This window comes from Kogia breviceps, chromosome 12 (assembly GCF_026419965.1).
Source record: "Kogia breviceps isolate mKogBre1 chromosome 12, mKogBre1 haplotype 1, whole genome shotgun sequence".
Taxonomy (NCBI): Eukaryota; Metazoa; Chordata; class Mammalia; order Artiodactyla; family Physeteridae; genus Kogia; species Kogia breviceps.
Window position 1 is genome coordinate 16,678,139 of NC_081321.1, and position 25,829 is coordinate 16,703,967.

General features: G+C 38.1%; 1 protein-coding gene across 1 annotated transcript in view; it reads right to left on the reverse strand.

The window, feature by feature from the left end:
* Positions 1-25,829, reverse strand: part of ST8SIA1 (ST8 alpha-N-acetyl-neuraminide alpha-2,8-sialyltransferase 1) — a 146,968-nt gene that overhangs the window by 81,929 nt on the left and 39,210 nt on the right. The window contains exon 2 of the mRNA XM_059082192.2: positions 5,274-5,418. Within this exon, the coding sequence (XP_058938175.1) occupies positions 5,274-5,418 (145 nt within the window). The remainder of the gene's footprint in view (positions 1-5,273; positions 5,419-25,829) is intronic.

Sequence of the window (25,829 nt, forward strand, 5' to 3'; positions counted from 1 at the left end):
CTATGAAAGAATTTCTCCATTTCCTCTAAGAGTATTTCTATAAGGGAAGCAAAAACCTTAAAATGGTTTCAAGGTGATTGAGTGATAAAAATTAACAATGAATCCACCAGAACCCATGACTTTTTAAGAAAAAAATAGAAACAAGATAATAAACAATAACACTTTGGGGGACTTCCCTGGTGGTGCAGTGGTTGAGAATCCGCCTGCCATTGCAGGGGACACGGGTTCGAGCCCTGGTCCGGGAAGATCCCACATGCCGCGGAGCAACTAAGCCCGTGCGCCACAACTACTGAGCTCACGTGCCACAACTACTGAAGCCCACACACTTAGAGCCCATGCTCCACAAGAGAAGCTACCACAATGAGAAGCCTGCACACCGCAACGAAGAGTAGCTCTCACTCGCCACAACTAGAGAAAGCCCGCACGCAGCCACAAAGACCCAACGCAGCCCAAAATTAATTGATTAATTTAAAAAATAATAATACTACTTTGGAAATCAGACAGGCCATGTTTTACATGCCAGCCCTCCAATTGCGAGCTCTAGAGCCTTGAATAAGATATTTAACCCTCCCCAGTCTCAGTTTCACCCATGAAATGAAGACCAAAGTAACAACCACACAGAGCTGCTATACGGACAGAGTGAGACAACCTGTGAAGAAACTAAGGCAGGCAGTTGTCCAGGTCAGCACATGGAGTGCATTTGCCTTACAGCTGAAATACTGAAATTCCCCAGCCTCTCTTGCAGCTAGACACACCCATGAGATTCAGTCCTGGCCACTGACACATCAGCAGGAGTCTGTCCAGATTTCCTCTTCTGTCTCCTCTCTGTCCTACTGGGACCCTGGATCAAAACTAGAAGGTTCCTTGGCCATCAGCTAAAGATGTTCAAGCAGGAGCCTGGGAACTTGATGGCGCTGTGTAGCCACCATCTAGCTCTAAGCTACTGACCTCCTAATCCCTAACTATTGCTTGAGATATATAAATACCTATTTGGTTAAGCTCCTGTGTCAGGTCTCAGCCAAACACAAGTCTGACAACATGGACCAACACAGGCTTGGCAAAGATCTACGCCCACCAAACAGTCCCCTCAGTTTCCTTCTAGTTGAAAAGGTATATGTTTGGAAAATGATTACAATCATATTGGTAAGTAAAAAAGCAAGCTACCAAATGATGTAGATTACATAGTAGAATCTAAATTTTGTTAGGAGAAAAAAACTGCTTTGAGACTCGGGAATACCCAGGAGCTCAGAGGATTCTATTAAGCACATTACTGTGAAAAAAAAAAATGTGTATTTTCATTCTAACAAAGTCATTTTGACAAAACTACTTCAAAATATCCTGCTGGGTTTTCCCTGGGCCAAGGGCATTGTGAGTCCACGCCAAGTGGAAGTTGTCAGGGCGTTTATGGAGACCAGAGGAGCTGGAAATGTCTGTCTGAGGTGCATTAATGATGTTTTGTGATTCTTTACCTATGGCCTTGAGTAGATATTTTGAGGAAAAATGACTCGTCTAGTTTGTGATGTATTTCACGTGACTATCCAGCATAATATAAGAGAATGGTGGGCCGACCACATATTTATTACACCAAAGAAAATATTTATTAAATTATATCAACACAGTTGTGGTTTCTAACATTCCTGCTACTCCCTCACTCATTGCCAAGGAAATGTATGCTCTTTCTAGGTAAAAATATGTCTTAGGCCAAAATAGCATTTATTCGGTATTATATACAAATGTGGGACCATGTAGGCTTCAAAGGGAGACGCAGAGCAGGACAGAGCTGATCCCAGCCTAGGGGATGGAGGTATCCTCAAGTTCTCAAAGTGGGAACACCTACCATCACACTGACCCCTCCAAACACACACACACATGCACGGCATATTCTAGAAAACCTACATGAGGATTACAATTTGTCCCGTCATGCCTAGTAATATTCAACAAATATTTCACCAAAATATATTTATAGAGCCATTTGAAAACAGCTGCATCAAACTGTCCTGCTTGGTCTCCTATAGTTCAAGCCAGGGCACAGCAGTGGTCCAGCCCAGGTGGGACATACATAGGCAGGGAGAGCAGCTGGAAATGAGCATCTATATTAAGTGTGAAGCACTGCACAAGGCACAAAAATGAGTTTCCTCAACAGCTCACAAGATGGTATTGAGATCAGCAGATAAAGACTTTTAGAAAACTGTGATAGGTGATTAGGCAAATAACCGCATAGGAGGCAGAACTGAACAAATTTGATCATAAAGCCATGGGAAGTCATAGGAGGTCCAAACAAGAAGCAACTAACTGTAATTACAAAGTATACAGCATCTCACTAGGGCCCCTGTGGACCCTCCAGCCTTGATTCAGGACCTGTTAACTTTCCACATCACAACAGAGAATCTTGGATTGCATCTTGGCAACAGCAATAAAAGCAGTGATTAAAATAGGCAAAGGAGTAATACCAGTAATAATGACAGCTGACAAATATGGAGCATTTAGGGGAGAATTGTAATATACAATTAAACTAAATACATTAAAATATATAATTAAAAGTGTGATATAAAGTTATACATCTGAGTTAGCAAAGGAGTGATTTAGCTTTATCTGAAACAGGGAGCGGAGGGATGCTTTGTTCAACTGACAACACGGAGCCCAGATCACTCACCTGCATTTCTGCCAATCAGCACACACCACTTTTTTCCCACAGGGAGCATGAATGAAGCCTAACAATTAACTGACCACTTAGCTTACTGACAACAAACTAGAAATCATTCACTGAGAAATAAGAGGGCCCGGGGATAGACACCCTTTGATGCAAACTGATTCTCCAGGATTTCTGTAAATTAATTAGTCATTTCAGAGTCTCTTCAGAAGAATACACACGTAACCTTTTCTCAAGTCTACCCATTGAACTGGTTCAGCCCTTTGTAATGACTGTGCACACACACAGTGATGTGATGACTTTCGCTTTCTAAGAAAAAAGCATTTTTCCTTTATTATTCAGGGACGGTTCCTTGGTCTTGCAGCTGGCACACAGAGACACAAAATTCATGTGCACACACTTGAAAAAGAAAATGTGTCCTGCTATCTTACTGCTGCAACTTAACGGATAAGATGGGAAGTTAGTTTGTATTTCTTTAATCATTTCTTCTCTTCAAATCTATTTTCTAGCACAGAGTCAGTTAGTATGACTGAAAGCCCTCGTCTATAAAATCCTATTTTGGGTTTCTTTAAAATTTTTTCTATTTGATGAGCTGTTAAAGGAGATTGCTTCCTTATCTCTTCTTCATTTCATAGCGAGTTGATATCGGTGTTTGTACAAAGAAGATGCTGTGAATTGGCTTTACTCAACCTCAATTCCACCCTTTTTCTAGCTTCCTGCTAAAGCTTGATTGCTTCAAAAACTGTCCCTCCTGGACTTCTTTGCAACTACTGTTCTGGATGCAAATTAATCTTACCACTAGATGCACTTGAGGGAGATTTGGAGGGAGGAGGGGAGTTGAAACCCATCTTCCTGGCCCTGTTTCTGCTAATGGCAGTGGCCACTGTGGTTTTCTAATCCCTAAACCACAGTTATGGCAGTAAAGTTCTTGAGCTAAGTAATTCCAGGAGCCACCTCTTGACTTCCACTCCTCTATTCACCTAACGATTGTTTAAGTTCCTAATGCCCAACATGAAATATCCTTCTGCTAAAAACACCTAGGAAGATTTCTGACTAATGCAATTACATTCTTCATTCCTCAGTCTAAAGATGCAGTATATGAACCAGGACAACATTAATAAACCTAAAACATTTACATAATGCTTTGTAGTTTACAGCATACCTGGACATGCATTATATCACATGTCCTTGACCTCAACTCTGTGAGTGGACAGGTACTGCTCTCGCCACTGTACAAATGAGAAAGCTGAACCTCAGAAGAGTTAGGTGACTTAGCAAGGCATTTAGTTAGGAAGAGGTGGAGACAAAATTCAATCCTACATTTTATGACTGTTAATCACTTCCTTTGACATAAGGAAGGCTCCCAAGGGCAAATGAAGAAGAGAGAAGAAGCACAAGGATGCTGGCCATGAATTAAACCTCCTATTTCCTATTTTTAAATAATTTTTTTTTTTCCACTACGTGGGCCTCTCACTGTTGTGGCCTCTCCCATTGCGGAGCACAGGCTCTGGACACGCAGGCTCAGCGGCCATGGCTCACGGGCCCAGCCGCTCCGTGGCATGTGGGATCTTCCCGGACCGGGGCACGAAGCCGTGTCCCCTGCATCAGCAGGTGGGCTCTCAACCACTGCACCACCAGGGAAGCCCTAAAATAAAATTTTTTTAACTGTATCATTATACATACTCTAAAACCGTTAAATTGGATGAAAACACCTAAGAATGAACTAGCAAATGGGAGCTATTTCATAGAGCATGTGACTTTGGATCTGGTACTTCCTGTGCCTCAAACTTTATAAGATGCCTCCTCTGAAGAATCTTTGCTATCAATACAGATATCTGTTTCCCACCTCTGACCATGAATTCTCTTTCTGCACAATCATCTAGCCAAACCAAGAGTAGCGTGAAGACCTGGGGAAGCTGAGATTCATTTCTCAATTTCTCCCTAATGGCAAGTTCACCTAAGATCCACTTCCCAACTCCAACTATGGCTCCCTAGAAATAAAGACTTCCTTTCCCCCCCCACTAGCTACATAGATATATTTTAGTAAAACATTTGAATTCAATGCTTAGGAAACCACAAAGAAAAACCTTAAAGAAGCAAAACTTGATTTAGACCACTTCAAAAGTGGTCAAATACTTTCTCTCCATCTCCACCACTCCTACACTTCATAGCAGTAATCTAACCACAGGGTTAAGATTCCCAAGCTCTAAGAAGCAACTTCTGACCATATGGTCCCCACTCTCTGAGAGCAATATCAGCCCTAAGAAAACATTCCAGTATAGCAAAGCTTCAAGATCATGCCACAGCCAACCTCAAAACGCTGGAATTCCACAATTCCCTGATCTTGCTTCCTTCTCTGCTTGCTTTCTTCAGTCTCATATGACTCAAATCAGAAGGGCTAGGAAATCTGTTACTCGGTAATATCTTATGCTGCCCCTGCATCACAACATTAGTTTATTTCTTCACGAAAACATGACAGTATAAAGGGAAGCATTTATAATTCAGAAAAGTAAGAAGATGAAAAGAAGTAGATCTGATTAGTTAGGCAAAATCAATTATCCCTTTCCTATGATATCAAGACATACAAGAGACTATATTAAAAGGCAACAAACTCTGTACTAACCTGGGGGAAAAGAGAATAAGTTGAATTGTCAATGGTGAATGAGTATAAAAACTCCCCATCGTACCACATGCTCTTCCCCATGGGGGAATTCCTTTTAGTCATAGCAAAGAGATGGGCGGGGTCACAGCAGTCTTCCATCTGTTTCCTAGAAGAGAAAACAGAGAGAGAAAAGAACAGCAGGTTAAGTGAGCAGCAGACTCATTCAGTTGTCATTCCCACAGAGATGTGCAGCCTTACTTCAGTGCCAGCTCACAAAAGCATCTGTGTCTCCAGGGTGATTAGACTACTATTAATTCATTCTTTCAGCCATCAGAATGCATGACTGGAGTATTTCATAATTTTTTAAAAGTTAAAAAAAAACACATCAGCTGGTAGGACTGTAAATCGGTGCAGCCACTATGGAAAACAGTATGGAGACCCCTCAAAAAATTAAGACTAGAACTACCATGTGACCCAGCTATGCCACTCCTGGGTATTTATCACACGAACCCAAAAACACTAATTTGTAAAGGTATACGCACCACTACGTTCACTGCAACATTACAATTGTCCCTGGGTATCTGCAGGTAATTGGTTCCAGGACCTGCCTCAGATACCAAAATCCACAGATGCTCCAGTCCCGTAATCGACGCTCTGTATCTGAAGTTCTGCCTCCATGGATTCAACCAACCTCAGATGGTGCAGTGCTGTACGTATTTATTGAAAAAGTCCATGTATAAGTGAACCTGTGCAGTTCAAGCCCATGTTGTTCAAAGGTCAACTGTATTTACACTAGCCAAGATATAAAATCAACCTAAGTGTCCATTTATGAATGAATGGTAAAGAAGATGTGGTATCTATACACCATGGAATACTACTCAGGCGTAAAAAAGAATGAAATCCTGCCATTTTTGACAACATGGATGACCCTTGAAGGTATTATGCTAAGTGACATGAATCAGATAGAAAAAGACTGTCTGATTTCACTCATATGTGGAATCTAAGAAAAAAAAAAAAAAAAAAAAACTCATAGTTGCAGAGACCAGATTAGTGGTTACCAGAAGGGAAGGAGGTTGTGGGGTGGGAGAAATTGGGTGAAGGGGTCAACTGTCTGGTGATGGATGGTAACTAGACACATGGTGGTGATCAATTTGTAGTGTGTGCAGATGTTAAATTATAATGCTATACTCCTGAAATTGATATAACTAAACAAAAAGAAAGAAAAACATCAGCTCTCACATGCAGTTGAAATATGTCCAAAGGCGAAAATAATCATTATTATTACAGATTGATGGATGTAAACATCCAGGTGCAGAAAAGGCTTGGCTAATGCACCTTCATGGTGATTTAACAATCGGATGGTGACATTTGGGGACCAGGGACTTTACGTGACCTGTATGGAGTAGGGAATGCACAGAGAAGCCCCAAAGAGGGTGCACATCCCCCCCAAACTGAGGGCACGATCAAAGAACCACCCCTGGGAAATCCTTTTAAATAGAAACAGAATGAGATGAAGGATGTGATTTCAGGCACTGGCGAAGCAACCTGCCTTTCAACTGGTAAACTGCGGGCCTTTCCTGTTCTCGTTTTGTCTGATCTCTCAGTAGCGTGGGACACAGCTGAGCACCGGGACTTGGCGAAGGTCTCCTCACTTTCTTTGTGTATGAAACACCAGGGTCTCCTGGGTCTCCTCCCCTTGTCCTGGGCTGGCCCGCTGGCGCTCCTCTGCCTGCCCCGCACATGGTGGCCATGTTACTATTCTACAGGCCAAGCTGCACATTCTCCTCGAATTCAAAGCCTGTCAGAAACCAATTCCATTTCCTCACTGAGCCTTCGGGAGTAAAAGAACTCATTCCCCAGTTCCACTTCTAGAAGGACCAATAAAACAAATTGCTGACATAAACCACTTCTGAATAGTGCCCCTAAATAGACCTGCTTGCTCAGATATCTTTGGTCATGAGTGGTACCCAAGCTTAGAGCTGATGGGGATGGGGAACTAGAGTACAGTCATCCTTGGTCTCCTCGAGGTTGGTTCCAGGACCCCCCCCCCCAATACCAAACCCCATGGATGCTTAAGTCCCTTATATAAAATGGCACAGTGCTTGCAGATAACCTACACAATTTCTCCTGTGTACCTTAAATCATCTCTAGATTACTTTTTAGTGCACTACCTAATGCAGTGTGTTATGTAAATAGCTATAAATACAATGTAAATGTCATGTAAATAGTGGCCAGTGTGAGGCAAACGCAAGTTTTCCTTTTTAGAACTTTCTGGAAGTTTTAATTTTTCCAAATACTTCCCATCTACCCATTGGTTGAATCCTCAGAAGCAGAATCTGAGGGTTTGGGGGCAACTGTACTTGGGTTCAAATATTGGCTCTGCCACTGACTGACTCCGTAACCCAGGAATGTTACTGGGCTTCAGAAATGGCCTCAGAGACTGTTCTTGAGAATTCCCTGAGAATGTACAGGTGAAGCATGTAGTACAAGTTTGACCTCATTGCAGAGATGAATAAATCAGGTCAGTGCCTGGAACTCTTCCCAACACCTGGTGCTTTCTCTGGTGCTTTCTGGTTGGCTTCCCCTTCACAAAGGTTGCAACAGAAAGGACAGGGGAGAGGGGCTCGGGAAAATGGCCTTCATCTTTCGAAGTTGCTAGAACGTGCGTCACTCTTGCTTCTACATCAACATTCCATCAGCTGCTCTTTCCTTGCCTCCTCCATCTTTGGTCATTTTTATTGTGTTTCATTACCCAAAAGGCAGCCTCAACAGAGGCAGGAAAGTTTTATAGTGAATTGCCTACATTTTCTCAAAAAAGCATCCTAGGTACTATAGTCAGTCAACATAGAACTAGCCATGGCTTAAGACTGTCTTTAAAAATGAGGAGAATTATCTTAAGCATGACTCTCAACGTTTTGGGGTGAGTAAATTTTTGAGCCCCTATTCCATTTCTGGTGATATCTTACCACTTTTAGTCCTTACGGTAACCCTAAGAGATAATTAAGGGAATTACTATCATTATTATTCCTAATTCACATCTGAGGAAATATATTAGGGCCATCACAGGACATGCTTTTTCCTCTCTGCATGCTGCCTGTTCAAGACCATTTTGACTCACCCTTACCTTTCTCTTTCCTGAAGGAATGCTTTCCAAACACCAGCCAAACAGCTGCAACACACCAGGTGCCTTCCTAGATCTTTTCCCACTTAATTCTCACAGTGAGTGACCTTGGAGCTACACAGCTTTAGGATTCTTTTTTTCAGTAATTTAACTTGGGGCACATCACTCGTGAAGTGGTGGGGCATGATTTTGCTCTCAGGTCTTTTTACTTCATATCTGGTACTTACTTCCAGCCAGACCACAGCTCTCGCCTCCAAACCAAACTAAACTTGCTATTGAGCACGAAGTGCTACAGGAAATTCAGAAGAAAAATTTGTCCCAGCCATATAATAACACCCCATTTAATCTTTATTAAGCTAGCAGCTTACATATCACTTCATACTGGCTTCCTCTATTCATCCCCCAAAAAACTAAGATAGAGATGATTACATTACCTTAAACTTACAGACAATGGAACTGAAGCTCAGAGCAAGAGACTTGTTCAAGTCAAGTTCATGAGGTTCCTGCACTGTTGGTGGGAATGTAAACTGATACAGACTCTATGTAGAACAATATGGAGGTTCCTTAAAAAACTAAAAATAGAACTACCATATGATCCAGCAATCCCACTACTGGGCATATACCCTGAGAAAACCATAATTCAAAAAGAGTCATGTACCACAATGTTCACTGCAGCACTGTTTACAGTAGCCAGGACATGGAAGCAACCTAAATGTCCATCGACGGATGAATGGATAAACAAGATGTGGTACATATATACAACGGAATATGACTCAGCCATAAAAAGGAACGAAATTGAGTTATTTGTAGTGAGGTGAATGGACCTAGAGTCTGTCATACAGAGTGAAGTAAGTCAGAAAGAGAAAAACAAATACCATATGCTAACGCATATATAAGGAATCTAAAAAAATACAGTACTGATGAATGTAGTGGCAGGGCAGGAATAAAGACGCAGACACAGAGAACAGACTTGAGGATGGGGGGGAAGGGGAAGCTGGGACGAAGTGAGAGAGTGGCATGGACATATATACACTACCAAATGTGAAATGGATGGCTAGTGGGAAGCAGCCGCATAGCACAGGGAGGTCAACTCGATGCTTTGTGATGACCTAGAGGGATGGGATGGGGGGGAGGGAGACTCAAGAGGGAGGGGATATGGGGATATACATATACATATAGCTGATTCACTTTGTTGTACAGCAGAAACTAATACAACATTGTAAGGCAATTATACTGCAATAAAGATGTGGGGGGAAAAGTTCATGAGGTTAATAAATGGTTGCTTAATTATTGATTAAAAGTGTGTTAGATGGACTCAAATTCACATGTTTTCCTACAGCATCATCATGCTCAGGGCAACCATACCCCGAATGGGAAAACAAAATACTCGACAGAAAATAGAAAGTGTCACATGTGTACAAATACTTTTAAAAATCTAAGAGTTATAGCAAATTCAAAATAATCATAGCACCATTTGCAATATGGGAGTGCTTTTCTTATAAACTTTCGGACTTTTCCCTCCATCCAGAGTGCCTTCCCGTCTTCCTTCTACCATGTGCATGTCTGGAGGGTGGCTGAAAAGGGATCACAACACAGAAGTATGTTCGCCCCCTGGGCCTGAGAAGGGCCCACACGAGCTCACCAGCTATACGGGCTACAACCACAGAAGCAAAAGCAGTAGTGGAAATAGCACTCCCAACAGTACGAGTGTTAACCGTGGTAGTTGTAGTAGTAATGGTTTTTACAGAGTGCGTGCCTAACATGCTAGGTTTGGGGGATATAAAATTGAATTTCACCTCCATCCAACTTGCAGGTAACCCTGGAGAGAAGACACATACCAGCTTTTAGAATGTTTAGAAAATTTGGTTCCCACCCCCTTTCTCATGCTTTGCATTAATGCTGCCTATTATTTGTGGCAGGCAATAAAATCACAGAGTCAAAAAAGCAAAAGTAAACCCATTTTTATATTCAAGTTTAAATCTGCAGATTATTATGTTTCAGTTAAGTGTGAGTTGAGTATTGGAGTTAACATGTAAATGCTTTTTATTATTTGAATTCAAGCTTCAGCAGAGCTCCTGCTAAATGACGCTATAATTGCATCATGAAGGTGTTTAGGAAGCCTGGGAGCCACTTGCTAAAAAACTCACTCAGGTTCTCATCCCCTCCCAGTGAAAGCCATGCATATCAACTAAACCAAAAAGACCTCACTGGCTTATTGTGCCGCGAAGACTGAGGTTCTGCTGAAACTAAACAGACAAATAAGGGTGAAAACCCAACCACTCAGTTAATAATGCCCAGTATCAGCGTGAACCTTGCTGAAACTCTCTTGGATGCCATATGGGTTCATCACTTTGGTCACCAGACATGAAGGAGGTTGGGAGGCTGTCACTCCAATGACTGACACTATCGGACACCCTCTGAGGAAGAAGTGAATTTGAGGAAGCAGAGGTGAAGGAGAGTTTCACTTTGGTCTCAGTATTTGGCCAAACTCTGCTGTCACACTCCAGCTTTAGACTCAGCTAAACATCCAGTTCAATGCCATTTCTGGCCTCCTTGTACACGTATGTGACAAACGCTTGTGTGATCACTTCCCTCACCATCGTACCTAAATAGGGTGTTGATGTTAGTAACATAAACAGGGAATGTCACTAAAGTTTGCTGTTTACAACTGAATGTGCAACTTAAAATTCTGATAAGCAACCTAGAAGTAGATGGAGTGAAAAATCTCCCTATATGCTTTCTATGTTGAATTTCTATCCATCAGGTGAGGTATAAATGTATCTTTAATACTTCAAAAGGAAAATGCTGCAATAATAAATTTATTGTGAAAGCTATTAATTTTATGTATAAAAATTATGAAGGATCCTCAACTACAGAGGAGAATAAATTGTCAGTTAAAGGATATATTAAGTGTGCTTAGCATAAAAACTTAGGAAAAATACTGTCATTTTTTAACCAACAAATATTTATAAAATTTTAAGCAATAATATAAGGAAAAATAACAGAGTTGAGATTACATGAAAATTCTAATCTTTGTAGAATTAGATGATATACTAGCATTCAAAATATTAAAAAATATTAAACACATAACCCTTAAGAACTTTATTTAATTTTCAGTTATTTAATTCCATTTAGACAATGAGTTGCTCGGGGAAAGAAAAAAGTCCTAGTTGGGAACTCTTCATATGTGGGATTAATAGTTAAATACCAAATCCACCCCTAAAAATTTCATGAGAATAAAAAACCCTAAAAACAACACCATGAAAAATCATCATGACCCAGTCATAATAGAAAGTTCTTCATATCCTTAACTGCTTTATTCTTCTTAACAGCACTTATGCTATTTATATGCTATATGTTTTATCTATACTTTTGTTTATTGTCTGTCTCCCCAAGTCCAAGAATTTAAACTCCATGAGGGCAAAGACTTTCGTCTTCTGTTCAATGCTCTGTCCCCATCCCCTTAAATGGTGGCTAAGACACTGAATTGGTGCTTAATAAATGTTGATCAACTGGATGAACAAATTACAAGTTGGAAGAAAAGAAGAAAATGTTACAGAACCTCAATGCACATTTTGTCCTCAATCATCAAAATTCAAATTGAAGAAGTCAATTCCTTACACTTGCAGTCTATGGAGACCAAAAGACAAAAGCTTGTCAAAATAACTGCTATAGGTGGGTAAACATTTTCAGTAGTAGCAGATCCAGGATTTTTAAGATTTGCTGAGTGGTGAATCCCAAGTTCCTTATACTGTGCACTAAACATTAGTGTGATTAAAGCGAGCATCCCTTTTGGATTGTGGGCCTGCAGCACAAGCATCACAGGAGTGGTCCATCAGCGGATGGCACTGATAAATTTTGTCTCCTTCACCAGTGTCAAACTTTCAAAATTTGACTCATAAAATTTTAGACAAGTTTTCAGATTTAATCTTGCCTCCAAAAACTTATTTCTGTTCTAGCAATGTCTGGCTTCAGTCAAGTACTGATTTTAACATTTGGCTTTTGGCCAAAATGTGTATCTAATGCATTTCCTCCAGACAGTTCAATCGATAGCTCTTGTTGTAAACTGTCCTGAGTTGAGTTCCTAAAATTCCTGTTAGACTAGTATATGTTAACTCCTTGGTTAATGTAACTCCAGATTCACTGTTAAAAACGTGCCCACATACCACATCAGAGGATAATATATATAAAGTCCTTAGCACATTATATGGTTTCAATAAGTATTCATTTCATTCTCCTTCATATTCAGGCACCATTCGATTCTGTTTGCCTCCCACAATCCTAGGTTATGACTGTTTCCCAGATACAACTATTAATAGTTACCTCCCCCTTTCATTCCCAAACATGCCCCTATTTGGATGATAAATTATATGTTCACTCCATTAAGAGTAGAAGATAAACAGCAGCATCCAATAAAAGAGGGCTCTTCTTTAAGTGAAGAATCTGGTGGCCAACAGAGAAATTTCTTATTCTAAATATGGCAACGGCAGATTTCACAGAGATTACGGCAGGTAGGGTTTGGACCATCCTGAAGTTGGTTTTCACCCTAACTTAAAGGAATCTTTGTCTTAAATTACCCATTTTGAAGCAAGTATAAAAGTCAGGAGTCACAGTTGACTGCGGGCCCAGGATCTAGAACAAGCACTAGCAGAAGCTGCTCTGAAGTGAATGAACAGCAGGGCCCTGCCTGTAGGAGACTTGGGAGCAGGTGGTGACAATACCATCTCTGTGGCAAAGGCCACACCTTCTGTCCACAGTATTGTCCCCTCAATGGCTTACATCCCTGACCTAAGAGATTCAAAATACACACTCGATACAGGGTAGAGATTTGTATTCATCTTATTTCTCTGTAAAACTCTCTTAAATGGTATGGAGGAGAATTAGTTTCATGAGATTATCACTTAAAATAATGTTTTCTACAGATATAATAAAAAAGGCTTTTCAAAGATTAATCTCTGGATAATTTGCCAGGACTACAAAAACAGAGAAAAACAACTCTTGCATACTACTTAAGACAGCAAGTAATCTTTTATTTAGCGGCATTTTATTCTTCACATTTGAAATGACCGTATTATAAGCAAAAAGTATTCCAAAGAGAGGTCGATCTGTGTCCCGTGTAATTTGCATTTCTCTACCACAGGCAGGGCAGACTTACAGGAGAAACTTTTGGAAAACAAGTATTTCAAAGATGATCTGGTTTTCCCTAACACATATTTGTTTTGTAGTGTGCTTAATGAGTACACATGATTATTTGAATTGAAGAGCATAAATTTTTCCAGGAAGGATTTCAATAAGCACTTACCTGCAGTCTTCCTACTTATGCTTATCTGTCTATATGACTAGAAAAGCTCTAGTGTTATCCTTTGAGAATCACCGGTTTGCTTTTTTGGTAACTGAAACTGACTAAGCTCCTTTGAACAGTGCTCCTTATTTGATTCACTCGATAAATATTTATTGAGAACTTTCTATGTGCCCAGTGCTGTTCCAGGCACTAGGGACAGAATGGGGGCCAGGAGAAGGAGAGCTTGGAATACTTTGCCCTCTTAAATTCTAATGGAGAAGACAGACAAAAGATGATGTGAGTAAGGAGTGGGGGTGTAATTTTCAGCAGGAGGCTGGGTAAGTCCTCATGGGGTAGGTGACGTTTGAGTTTACTCAGAAGGAGGTAAGGAAGTAAGCAATATAGATATCCAGGCTATACCAGAGAAAAGCATTCACGGAGAACAAACAAGTACAAAAGGCTTAAGGCAGGAATGACCCTGGTATGTTCAAAGAACGTGGAGGAAACCAGCAGAGCTAGAGTAAGGAGAGTGTGGCATGATAGGGGGCAGGCGGGTTGCAGGGAGAGGATCATGCAGGGCTGCACACATGTGGTTTTTACTCCAGTGAAAAGAGTAGAATCTGCCCTCACCATCAAACTTCTTGTGGCATCCTCCATAGACCCTCAAGGATAAATCCAACTCCAAAATCACACAAAGACATTTGGATTTTCCTGAAATTGTAATGGAGGGCATTGGGTCACCACACCACAAAAACTTCTTAAAGTCTCCCAGTGAATATCTGTCTTTTCCCTGGATACAATTCTATCATTTCCTCTAACCATCCCCAAAGCCAGCCTTTTCTCCATCACCTCTCTCTCTTACCCAGAGAAACTTCACTTGATTAAGCCCTCTAATTTTGACTTCCTTTCTAATCATTTAACATCAAACTTAGGTATGAAAAGACCTATCATACATACTCTTTTTAGATTTTTTTCCCTCTTTTGAAGAATGGAAGGATTTGAAAGACAAAGACAATTTTCCTGTTGTATAGGTTTAAGTTTATGAACAAAGATATTTCTCTCTTGGTCTCTTACCAGGATCATGACAAAACAGCTAAATGGATATACACCAAATTTGAATATATTTTTAGTGGTATGAAACTTAAAAACATGGGTTTGGAGGAATGCAACAAATTCACTTTTGGAGGCTTGGGTAGGAGCGTAGGGAAGAGGCAAGTGCATCCCCCCAGAGAAATAAGTGGGCAGTCATCCATGAGAACATGAGGTTTTGAAAATGAGGTCTAGATCAGAAGCACCAGTACCCACGTAAACCACCATACTCTACTGAGTTTTAAACTTGTGCCCAAGTGGCAGATGCTTCAAATCACAAGTTACACTGATTTACAATTGAGCTGTTTCTCCAATGCACAAGTTTACACAGTAAAGGGGGATGCAGCAGGGATTTCTTTATGTAATCACGGTTAATGGTGTTTCTGAATAGCACTCGGAGAAATTATGTTTTAAATATGGGAACTCTATTCAACTGAACCACACATTAGACCAGATGAACTTAACAGATATACGTAGAACATTCCATCCAAAAGCAGCAGAATAAACATCATTTTCAAGTGAAAATGGAACATTCTCCAGGATAGATGACATGCTATGCCACAAAATAAGTCTTACTAAATTTAAGAAGATTGGGATTATATCATGTATCTTTCCCAACAACTATGAAACTAGAAATCAACTACAAGAAAAATACTGCAAAAAAACACAAACACTGGGAGGCTAAACAATATACTATTAAACAAGCAATTGGTCACTGAAAAAAATCAAAGAGGAAATTAAAAAGTGCCTGGAGACAAATGAAAACAAAACAACAATGATTTTCAAAATCTATGGGATACAGAAAAAGCAGTTTTAAGAGGAAGTTTATAGCAATAAAGCCTACGTGAGGAAATGAGAAAAACCTCAAATAAACAACTTAATCTTACACCTAAGGGAACAAGAAAAAGAAGAATAAACAAAATGCAAATTTAGTGGAAGGAAATAAGTCATAAAGATCACAGCAGAAATAAATGAACTAGGGACTAAAAAATAAAAACAACAGAAAAGATCAATGAAACTAAGAGCTGACTCTTGGAAAGATACACAAAATTAAGAAACATTTAGCCAGACTCATCAAGAAAAAAAGAAGGACCAAACAATGCAAATTAGAAATGAAAAAGAAGTTACAACTGACACCACAGAAATACAAAAGGATCATAAGAGATTACTATGAATAATTATAGGCCAGTAAAATGGACAACCTAGAAGAAATAGAAAAATGCCTAGAAATGTACAATCTCCCAAGACTAAACCTGGAAGAAATAGAAAATATGAACAGACCAATTAACAGTACTGAAACTGAATCAGTAATTTTAAAACCCCCAACAAACAGAAGTCCAGGACCAGATGGTTTGTTGAATTCTACCAAACATTTAGAGAAGAGTTAACACCTATTCTTCTTAAACTATTCCAAAAAAATTACAGAAGAACACTTTCAAACTCATCCTATGAGGCCAGCATCACCCTGATACTGAAACCAAAGATATCACAAATACAGAAATTGCAGATTTTTAATATCACTGATGAATGTAGGTGCAAAAATCTTCAACAAAATATTAGCAAGCTGAATCCCACAATACATTAAAAGGATAATATCCCTTTTAATGTATCAGTTGGGATTTACCCCAGGGATGCAAGAATGGTTCAATATCTACAAATCAATCAATGTGATACACCACACTAACAAACTGAAGAATAAAAATCATATGATCATCTCAATACATGTTTTTGACAAAATTCAACATTTATTTATGATAAAAACTCTCCACAAAGTGGGTATAGAAGGAACATATCTCAAAATAAGAAAGGCCATATATGACAAAACCACTGTTAACATCACATTCAATGGTGAACAGCTGAAAGCATTTCCCCTAAGATCAGGAACAAGACAAGAATGTCCACTCTTGCCACCTTTAGTCAACACAGTATTGGAAGTCCTAGCCACAGCAATTAGACAAGAAAAAAAGAAAATCAAAGGAATCCAAGTTGAAAAGGAAGAAGTAAAACTGTCACTGTTTGCAGATGACATGATACTATACATAGAAAATCCTAAAGACATCACCAAAAAACTAATAGAACTCATCAAAGAATTCGGCAAAGGTGCAGGATACAAAAGTAATATATGAAAATCTGTTGGGTTTCTAAAAACTAACAATAAATTATCAGAAAGAGAAATTAAGAAAAATCCTATTTACAATCATATGAAAAAGAATAAAATACCTGAGAATAAATCTAGCTAAGGAGATAAACGACCTGTACTTGGCAAACTATAAGACACTGATGAAAGAAGTTGAAGATGACACAAATTAAGAGATATATCATGTTCATGGATTGGAAGAATTCATAATGTTAAAATGACCATACACCCCAAGGCAATCTACAGACTCATTGTAACCCCTATCAAAACACCAGTGGCATTTTTCACAGAACTAGAACAAATACCTCTAAAATTTGTATGGAAATACAAAAGATCCTGAACAGCCAATGCAATCTTGAGAAAAGAGAACAGAGCTGGAGGTACCACACTCCCTCACTTCAAACTATACTACAAAGCTGCAGTAATCAAAACTGTTTTGCACTGACACAAAAACAAGCACATAGATCTATGGAACAGAATAGAGAGCTCAAACATTAACCCACACTTATATCACAAATTAGTCATGACAAAGGAGGTAAGAATATACAATGGGGTAAAGACAGCCTCTTCATTAAATGGTGTTGGGAAAACTGGACAGTTACATGCAAAAGAATCAAACTGGACTATTTTCTCACACCATATATAAAAATAAAGTACAAATGGATTAAAGACTTAAATGTAAGACTCAAAACCAAAAAACAAGTAGAAGAAAACAGGTAGTAAACACTTTGATACCAGTCTTGAGCAGTATTTCCTCACATAAGGGAAACAAAAGCCAAAATAAGCAAATGGAACTACACCACACTAAAAAAAAAAAAAAAAAAAAAAAAAGCTTTGCATAGCAAAGGTAACTATCAGTGAGACAAAAAGTCAGCCTGTTGAATGGCAGAAGATATTTGCAAACAATATATTTAAAAGGGGTTGATATCCAAAGTACACAAAGAACACATACAACTCAACATCAAAACAAAAAAAAACCCAATTAAAAAATGGGCAAAGGACCCAAATAGACATTTTTCCAAAGAAGACAAAGAAGACATACAGATGGCCAACAGGCACATGAAAAGATGCTCAACATCATTAATTGTCAGGGAAATGCAAATCAAAACCACAATGAGATATCACCTCACACCCGTCAGGATGGCTATCATCAAAGATACAACAAGTAACAAGTGCTGGCAAGGATATGAAGAAAATGGAACCCTCGTGCACTGTTGATGGGGATATAAATTGGTGCAGCCACTATGGAAAACAGTATGGAGATTCCTCAAAAAATTAAAAATAGAACTACCATATGATCCAGCAATTCCACTCCTGGGCATTTATCCGAAGAAAATGAAAACACTAATTCTAAAAGATATATGCACCCCTATGTTCACTGCAGCCTTATTCACAGTAGCCAAGATACAGAAGCAACTAAGTGCCCATTGATGGATAAATGGATGAAGATATGCTGTATTTATACAATGGAATATTACTCAGCCATAAAAGAGAATGAAATCTTGCCATTAGTGAGAACATGGATGAACCTAGAGGGTATTATGCTAAGTGAAATCAGTCAGACAGAGAAAGACAATACTGTATTATTTCAATTATATATGGAATATAAAAAACAAAACAAATGAACGAACATAACTAAATAGAAACAGACTCATAGATATGGAGAACAAACAGGTGGTTGCCAGAGGGGAAGGAGGGTCAGCAGAAGAGAGAAATAGGTGAGGGAGATTAAGATGTACACATTTTCAGTTACAAAATAAATGTCACAGGTATGAAATGTACAGTGTGGGGCTACTATACATAAAATAGATAACCAACAAGGACCTACTGTACAGCACAGGGAACTATATGCAATATTTTGTAATAACGTATGAGGGAAAAGAATTTGGAAAAGAATATACATATATATCTGAATCAGTTTGCTGTACACCTGAAACTAAAACAATTGTAAATCAACTATACTTCAATTTAAAAAATTTAAAATATAACATACAGTGTAGAGAATATAGTCAATAATTATGTAATATCTTTGTATAGTGACAGATGGTAACAAGACTTACCATGGTGATCATTTTTAAATGTATAGAGATATCACATCACTATGCTGTGTAACAGGAACTAACATAGCATTGTAGGTCAATTATACTTCAAAAACAAGCAAACAAACAAATTCATAGAAGAAGAGATAAGATTTGTAGTTTCCATAGGTGACGGAGTAGGGGGAGGGAGAACTGGATGAAGGTTGTCAAAATGTACAAAGCTCCAGTTATAAGATAAATAAGTACTAGGGATGTAATGTACAGCATGATAAAGATAATTAACACTGATATATGTTATATATAAAAGCTATTGAGAGTAAATCCTGAGTTCTCATCACAAGGAAAAATATTTTTTCTGTTTCTTTAATGTTGTGTCTCTATGAGATGACGGATGCTCACTAAACTTCTTGTGATAATCATTTCATGATGTAAGTCACTATGCTGAAAAAATTTAAGAACTCTCTTTAGAACGATTTTTTCTTTTCTTGTTCTAATAACACCTAGGTCTGAGATTATTCCTGTGAAAGATGAGAAGTTAGTGGAAAGCAAAACAAACAAAAAGGAGACAAATGTGATAGAAACCACATGGGTTTTCCAAACTATACAGATTTCTCTAAACTAGGAAACTGAATCAACAAACATAAGATGACCTAAGTGGTAAATTTTAGATGTTCAAACCCAGGAGTCAAGCTTGTTGGATTCAACTCAGCTCTACTGCCTACTCAATGCAGGACTGGAGCATTAGTCCTGAAATTTTTTTCTCTTCCATGATGTATGGCACACACTTGTGGTATTTATGTGAGTAACCATTCTAGTATTTCAACATATTCAAAATTATTTTCTAAGAAAACTTTTGGCTTTTCGTTATGACCCATTTTCACAGGATAAAATTCTGTACAACAAAACAAACCAGGGCTTCTCAATTTTCTTACCAGAATATTAACTGTGCCACCTGCTTGTCTAAAACATATGGGTCTCTTTACTCAGCACAGAGTATCAGCCATTCAGGTTGTCAATAACATTTAATTTACTGTCATCTAGTTCCCATTAAATGTGTGGTTAAAGGAACGGGTATTTGGGAGAGACAAAGGGATGTCTTAGCGGATTTTCTCCTAGGAGTTCGACTCTTTATTTTCTTTCTCTGTATCAAATCAAACCATGAACAAGTCAGCTATTCACATAACTAGTAGCTATTTTTAAATGCCCATCCTATAAACTTCCATAGATAAGAACACAGCTTATTCTCCAGGTCAAATGTGTCAATTCAGCTTACCCACAACATGTTGTGAAAACAATCAGGCAGGTATTTTCAGTTCAGCCATCTATCATCCCTCACTTTGTTTGTTATGTTCGCTACATTTGTACATAATTTTGAATTGTTTTGTGAATATCATTGATCCCATCGAGACAGAAAAGTATTGAGACAGTTGACAGCAACAGTTAAGGAGAAGAGTAGGCTTAAAAAGGAAACAAAAATGGAGATGAATTTTAAAAACTGAAAGCATTGAGAAAATAAAGGATATTACAAGTGTAGATGGAATGAGTCATTTGACAAAGAGTGAATAAAGAAACAACTATTGAAAAAAGAGAAGAAAATAATAGATGAAAGGGATTTTTTTTTTTTTTTAGTTTGTCAATAAATGATAAACAGAAGCTGAAAACTAGAGACCGGATAAGCCTACTATGATGTCTTCAGTGCTTAGAGATAAACAAGACTGCATTCAGCTGGGGGAAATACAAAAATGTGTGTTTCCTGATGTTCAAGGCCACTCTGAATCTACCCATTAAAGGGGACAAAGGCAAGTGTTTATGGGTTACCTGCTAAGGAATCCCTCACAACATCAGAAGAGATCAAAGAAAATGTTTAGTTACCTCAAAACCCTTCAATGCAGACAAAACCTAACCATTTGGGGAAACTGTAACTTAATTGGCTATAAAGCCAAAAACCAGAATAACATACTTTCAAAGGACAGACTCACACTCTACTTGGTAGAAATGTATTGGGGAATGCAAGGTCAAAAATTCTCTTGGTCATTTTGGACTTGAAAAAAACTTTGGTACAGTAACCTGTGAAAAGTAGAGAGGTCTCTGAATAAACTAACCATCCTGTAGAAACACCTTCAACCAAGTTACATTACAAAGCTATGCTTTTATTGAGGGTCAGTATAAGAAACAGTTACATCAAGAATAGCATCCAGGGCTTCCCTGGTGGCACAGTGGTTAAGAATCTACCTGCCAGTACAGGGAATACGGGTTTGAGCCCTGGTCCGGGAAGATCCCACATGTTACAGGGCAACTAAGCCTGTGCATCGCAACTACTGAGCCTGTGCTCTAGAGCCCGTGAGCCATAACTACTGAGCCCGCGCGCCTGGAGCCCGTGCTCCACAACAAGCGAAGCCACCACAATGAGAAGCCCACGTACCACAACAAAGAGTAGCCCCTGCTCTCCGCAACTAGAGAAAGCCATGTACAGCAACAAAGAACCAAAGTAGCCAAAAATAAATAAATTTTTTTAAAAAAAGAATAGCATCCAACTTGCTTTAAAACTGAAGTTGAAGGTAATGCCTATTATGTATTCACGGTCTCGTTTATTTATGTGATAACTTTCTCCTTGAATTTAGTGCCAGGAAATTTTTTTTCTAATTACATAAAAATGTTATGTTTCTACTTATCAAACAATAAGAGTGACTTTGACCCATCAAGTGGTCCTTTGGACTGAGTCATCAGGAAGTTTAGAAGCTGATACAGTGCAGTTATAAGACCATTTCAGCCTCAAGCCTATGAACTGCTCTCTTTATTGGTGGTTGTTTTTAAAATATTAATGGTTGTTTTTTTAAAATGTACTATATTTTTAAATTATAGAAATTTATAATTTAAATATGTTAATCTTAGAAATTTTCAAAAATACAAATTAGAAAAATAGGCAAAAATAAATATCACAGATAATCCCTCCACACAGAGATAACCGCTGTTAATAGATTGTTTGGTGTGTATTTTTCCTATGCATTAATTCAATTATTCCCTTAGTCAGTAAATATTTATTGAGCCCTAGTATGTGTCAGAGACTGAAGACACAGCAGTAAACAAAATGAGCTCAGTGCTTGCCCACTTGAAATGGGAATTTAGTCGGTTTACAATTTGTTGATGCTACAAACAACACTGTGGTAAACATTCTCATGCTTAGATTTGTGAACATATTCATGATTGTTTTCCTGGGATAAAGTTTTAGAAGTATTTCCTGAATTAAAGGGTATATACTAATGAGGTTCCTCTTGCTTCAAAAAGTATGTTATACAAAATACAAACAGAGTTTAAACTACTGTTTCCTTTCATATTCCCCACATCCATGTCTAGACCAAAAGGCAATGGTTTCATTCATTCAAATAGTGCTATTTTCATTTTCCAACTATTTGTGCTATCAATTGACTTACTACTAAAGAAGATGAAGATATCACTATCCAATCCTACCCCAAACAGACACACACAGACTTTTCTTCATTCCACATTCCCCAAAGAATTACATAAAAAATTTTAGTTGAACCAACATTATTTTAGTATTATGAGTCTCTAAGTATGATTTCATAGCTGAGTACTATCACTGTATTTCCTTTCTTATAGGCTTTCTAAAATTTTCTCTTCCTGGAGTTAATGACTGCCTATTTTCATTTGCTTCATTTATCATGTGCCTTCCAATAATTCCCCTTCTAATTCTTCAAAGAACTGTAAAATTTTCTCAGTGTGGTCAAACACATCAAGAGATCAATCAGTTTGATTTTTTTTTCTTGGAAACATCTCTTCTGGAGCCTTTGTCCTCTGGCTCTAATCTGGGCTGCCTTCTCTCTAGCCTTGATGAACATCTGTTGTCATCTTGGGAACTGCCTTCACCTCTTTTCTGTATTGTATTACTCAGTTTCCTTTATCCATATTGTCTCTTTCTTAGTACTTTCTCATTTGGGTATAGCATATACTCTATTTTCTTCTCAAGAAAGGGTGCAAGCAAAGTATATTTTTTGAGTCTTTGAATGTTGAAAATACTCTCACTTAGTTTGGCTGGGTATAAAATTCTAATTTAAAAATGATTTTTCTCAAAAAAAGATAAATTTTCTCAGATTTTGAAGGCATTACCCATTGTTTTCTAGCTGCCAGTGTTTTGTTGAGAAATCTGGCATCATTCTTATTTCTAATTATTTGATTTTAATCATTTTTCATCTTAAAAGGTTTTTAAGATCTTAAATTGAAGATTCTGAAATTTCACAATCATATGGCTTGAACAGGTCTTTTGCATTTACTGTGCTAGACACTTGGTTGTCCCTTGCAACCAGGAAACAGATCCTTCAGTTCTGGAAACAACCTTCTATTATTTCTTTCTTCTATATTTCTCTTTCTGAAATTCTTATTATCCAAACTTCTCACCTTTTTTTCCATTTTTTCACCGTTTTATTTTTCTTTTCTATTTTGGGGGGAATGATTTCCTAAACATTATTTTACAAATCCATCTACTGAACTTTTAATTTCCACTACCATATTTTTAATATCAAAAAGTTCTTTCTCATCTTCAAAAAAAATTTTGTATTAATTTTTATTGCAGTGTAGTTGCTTTACAATTTTGTGTTAGTTTCTACTGCACAGCAGAGTGAATCAGCTATACATATACATATATCCCCTCTTTTTTTTGGATTTCCTTCCCATTTAGGTCACCACAGAGCAATGAGTAGAGTTTCCTGAGCTATACAGTAGGTTCTCATTAGTTATCTATTTTATACATTGTATCAATAGTGTATATATGTCGATCCCAATCTCTCAATTCATCCCACTCCCCCCTTCCCCTCTTGGTGTCTATATGTTTGTTCTCTATGTCTGTGTCTCTATTTCTGATTATCTTATTTTCAAAAAGTTTTATGTTCATAGCTTCCTAACCTTTGTGAATGCAATACAATTTTTTGTGAGAATCATAGCCATATAATTTGTTATATATTTTTCTGCTTCCTTATTGTCCATTTCATGTGTTTTTCTATTGGTTTACTTTGGTCTCTGTCTTTCATGTTAGAGGCTTTCTAAAAATATTTTACAAATATTTTTATTTCTAAATAAAGATCTATAGCTCTCTGTTTACATTTAAGAATGAGGTACTAAATAGATGAATAAAAGCTCTGTGCTTGGGTAGTTATTACCAACTGCTGGGCCTCATCAGAGTGTAATCCAACAGCCATTTCATGACAGGATCCCCAAATGTCAGTATCCACATCTTTTTCTCTTCCAGGAATCTTCCAATTTCTTGATAAGGTATAAGCCTGGTTGATAACATTCTGGGAGCTAAGTGAAAAGAGAAGGCTGAGTTCTCATTCTTCAGAATATAACCTTTCTTTTAATTTCCCTGTTTTCAGCTGATGTCTCAAGTCCAGAGTCACTCCGTGTCATCTCCAGTCTTCTAACATATGGACAAAGACAACTCCTTGTGTCTGTGGGTAAGGGGAGATTGGGAACACTTCCAACCAAACTTCCTGCTTTTAGTGTCATCAGCACTCACCTCTAATTGCTGAGTCTTTCAGGAATTCTGCAACATAAACTGGCTTCCTTCTTGCTGGCTTACCCTGTTGCAAACACTCAAGTTTCCAACTTCTGTACTCTATATGTTGTCAGACATGACTGAGCCATCTGCTTTTCATCTCCTAAGATTCTGTTGATGTCTTTTGTCTGCTATTGTCGCCTCTTCCATTTTCTTCATTCTTACAAGTTCATTCTTATTTATATTCCTCTATTATTATTTATTAGTCTTTCAAGAGGAGTCAGAAAACCAGAAGCCAGGTGGTATTATCCTTTTCCAGTTTAACTTCTTCACTGGTGATTTTCAATAATGTTTTCTGATTTGAAAACATATGTGTGTAAAACTAAAAGGCTGCCAGGAAAAAGGATTCTGGTGATGGCTGCTTTAAAGAAATGGAAATGGTGTATTAGGATATGTAGGGATTTTAATATTCATCTTATATGTTTTTATACCTTTTTTAGTGCTGTGAAAGTTATCTTTTATTATTTTATCAATTTATCACTTATTTGTCATATTTTTATTCATTCATTCATATTATGTATTTATATTTACCATTTTATTACTTGGTAAGATGATATATATATCATAATATAATATATATTATCATATATATTAATATATATTAAATTTGATTAATTTTTAGAACTATTAAAAATTTAAAGTAATAAATGCTTGTTATAGAAAATCTGGTAAATATTTAAAAGGACAGGAAGAAATTAAAAGTTAAAAAGCAATACAACCACACTGATTAAAGTGCAATTAGTATTTTTTTCTCCCAGTTATCTTAATGCCATATTCTCCAGCTTTCTTTAAAATTAATTTACACTTACTAAACACCCCTTCTCTCCAGCATCCTGAAAGTCTCCTTTTTATCTAAATCCTTAATTTCTGACCATAAAAATATTTATATTGGGGGCTTCCCTGGTGGCGCAGTGGTTGAGAGCCCGCCTGCCGATGCAGGGGACGTGGGTTCGTGCCCCGGTCCGGGAAGATCCCACGTGCCGCGGAGTGGCCGGGCCCGTGAGCCATGGCCGCTGGGCCTGCGCGTCCGGAGCCTGTGCTCCGCAACGGGAGAGGCCACAGCGGTGAGAGGCCTGCATACCGAAAAAAAAAGAAAAAAATATTTATATTTATCCTAAGCTAAAGAAAAATTTCCTCAGAAATGCCACCTTCTTTAAGATATGCTAAAATCTGAGGACTTTTACAAACAAAACATCTGAAAGCACTTATTGCCTCTATTTCCTCATTAACTTTTTCACTTGCTTCCAGTCCATCACCCTCACTGAAACAGCCCTCTCCAAGGGCTTCAAATACATACAAATGACCAAATCAAATCAAATGGCCTTTCCTCATTTCTTACTCATC